General features: G+C 31.8%; 1 protein-coding gene across 1 annotated transcript in view; it reads right to left on the bottom strand.

Annotated features, from left to right (window-relative positions):
- Nucleotides 1-303: 303 nt before the first annotated feature.
- The window catches only part of Syde2 (synapse defective 1, Rho GTPase, homolog 2 (C. elegans)), a gene marked incomplete at its 5' end in the record, with an annotated part of 56,812 nt that continues 54,236 nt past the window's right edge, over nt 304-2,879 (bottom strand). Inside the window, 1 exon segment of the mRNA XM_013514551.1 lies at nt 304-2,062. Within this exon segment, the coding sequence (XP_013370005.1) occupies nt 1,566-2,062 (497 nt within the window).

Here is a 2,879-nt window from a genome sequence, read left to right as displayed (position 1 = left end):
TGTTTTTTTGAGACAGGGCCTCACTATGTAGCTCTGGCTAGCCTAGAATTTACGGTAATCCTCCTGGGATTACAAGCATGCACCACTATGCACAGCTCCAACAGTACTGTCTTCTGTTTCTCAGCACATACAATTATCACTTTTTTTTTTATATTCTAAGTCATTACACAAAACTTTTAACATTTCTTATAAAAACAGTTGTTTTTTTATGGATGGGTTCTCAAAATAAAGTGTTCTTACCAATGTATGCTGCATAAAAATACTTAAATACTATCATACTAAAAAAAAAACATGAAGTCAGTGCCTGTTACACCTTAAAAGTTGGTAATTCAAATTTTATTTATAATTTTAAAATTACATAATTCTGTAGGTATAAAACTTTTTAAAAATTTCCAATTTAAAAAAGTCTTCTAAATTTACATTTTCAAACACTGCTGTGATATCTATGATAACTAATTTACAGATACATTTAGCCCAAATAAGTTAATTTTAAAAAATCAGTACCATGTAGTATGTTGGCAAGATTTCTTTGGGAACAAATGGGGGTAATTATAAAATCAATATTATAAATGTGCTACTAAAATAAATATTCAACACACCACAGAATACAAAAATGCATAGAAGAGTTGAAGTTTTTAAAATCTAAGTTACTAGTGCAGAAAGGTGGACACTTTATCACTAAAAGATTGAAGGATTTCATCACTTAAAAGAAAGATGACTTTTCATGGAATACTGCGACTGTCTATAAATCAAAAAGGAAGTCTATTATTTCTATTCAGTGCTTCTTGAGTGTTTTTATTCAAAAGTTTTTATGTAAATCTTCTTTTAACTTAAATGTCACTTCTCTGAAAAAGACATTTTTAGTTAATAACTTTGGTGCCATGACATATATCTTTAAAAATACATGTGATTCTACAGTCAACCCTTTCTTTCACTCTAATACCTATACATATATGCACTTATAAATATATACATATTTTCAGGATTATAAAAATACTTAATTTGTATAAGCTTAAATAATGACTGAATGTTAATATAGAATACATTAATATTTGTATAATTTTACTTTTATTTATAAAAAGGTTTTCTTATAGCAGCATTTGCATTGCAAATGAAACGAGACCACATGATGTTGCAGTGTACAAGAACTCCTACTGCAGACCAGACTGAGCAGCTGCAATGTTCCTCTGGAACAACTTATTACTAAAGGGAGCATCTGTCTCAGCTACAGAAAAGCAGTTCCTATAAAATACAAAAACTCAAGCTAATAACTTACCTGAACCTTTTAAGTGCATTAGAAAGTTATCTCCCTAGAAGTAGCAAGGCCTATTAAAATATTCCAAACAGTCCAGGTTCCCTTTACCCCTAGAAAAATTTTCTAATGAGTAAGTAAAAATTATGTTACTAAATAGTGTTTTTAATTGAATCATATGAATTTTTAGAAACTAATTGAAGGTTTCAGGACTAAAAAAATAAAAACACCACCAATGGAGGTTAATAAAAGAAAATGAGGAGTAATTTGAAACTTTAAGACATTATTAAACACCAGATAAAATTCCTCAGTATCAAATACTTATGTTAAGCTTGTTTTTGTTGAGCTCGCGTTCCAGATTGCCAATCAAAGTATCAATACTTTCTTGTAGATCTTTGAGATTAACTTTTCGGTCCACTGTAGACTCAATCGTCTGCACTGTCAAGTATGACTGAAGTGCGCATTCTCTGGATGTGGGACTTGGCTGTTCGATCATTATTTCTGATCCATCCATTTTGCTGTAATCTCCATTTTCTCTATCTTCTGCAGGTACATCATCATAGTCCACATCACTTAAATTTTCTTTTGTATTTAAAAAGTAGTTTTCTCCACAGCTGCTCCAGTCTCCCGCATAACGATTGCTAAGTGGACTGTCTAATCTAGTCTGCCTTGGCCTAAGTACTCCCAGTGAATCGGTACTACTCAAATTTAACATGTAAGGTCGTTCTTTCTTCCGCCTCAAATAGTTCAGGGAAGATGACTGCTCTGGAAACAAATTGTCTGCTGATTCGCTGACAGTTAAATGTTGCACTAAAAATCAACAATAAACTTGCTTTAGTAACAGGAATTCAACTCGTCTTAAAATAAAACAGAAGTAAAGATAAGCCACTTAACAACCAACTACAAACATGCATTAAAACAAAAACATGCATATACTATCAAAGGAAGCATTCCATAATTATTTTTTCTATCACCAGAAGGAATTAAGATTAGGCATAGAAGCTAGTAGAATATTCAGTGGTGCCAATTCATGCTATATCAAAATGTCCCCAAATAAATTAAATTTCCAATGTTGATTAACTTTCTGTGCAAGTTAATTATTATCTAGCTATAATTCAAACAGTAGCTAAGCTGGTAGCTTCTCCTAAATTAAAGGTTACAGCAAAAAGCAGCAAGGCATGTTGGTGTACAAACAAAACAAAAATTTCATTTTCTGCAAACACTAAATGAGGCAAAGGCGTCTAAAGTGATTACTCTAAAAATTCTGACCTTAGTGGGCTTTTTTGCAAATAGCAGCAGTGTCATAACTTACTAAGCAGCCCAAATTTCACTTTGATAAAGTACACAAAGACTAGACTTAACCATCTATTACCTGAGTTTGATTATACAGCATTAGCTACTAATAGTCTTCATTTATTGCCTGGAAATAGTACAGATATTTTATTTTCCCATTCTGATTAAGCATTTAACAAATCCCAAATAACATTCCTCATTTTACTACTATTTTCTTCTGCTGTAAGTTATATTGCATCTCTAATGCTGTATTAACCATATAGAAGGTTACCACAGAGAAAAACATTATTTCATAACAAATCTTGGGGGCTGGGGATTTAGCTCAGCGGCAAAG

The sequence above is a fragment of the Chinchilla lanigera genome, unplaced genomic scaffold, assembly GCF_000276665.1.
Source record: "Chinchilla lanigera isolate Chin_1 unplaced genomic scaffold, ChiLan1.0 scaffold00022, whole genome shotgun sequence".
Classification (NCBI taxonomy): Eukaryota; Metazoa; Chordata; class Mammalia; order Rodentia; family Chinchillidae; genus Chinchilla; species Chinchilla lanigera.
Note: the sequence above shows the minus strand (reverse complement) of the source record. Positions and strands in the feature narration are given on the sequence as shown.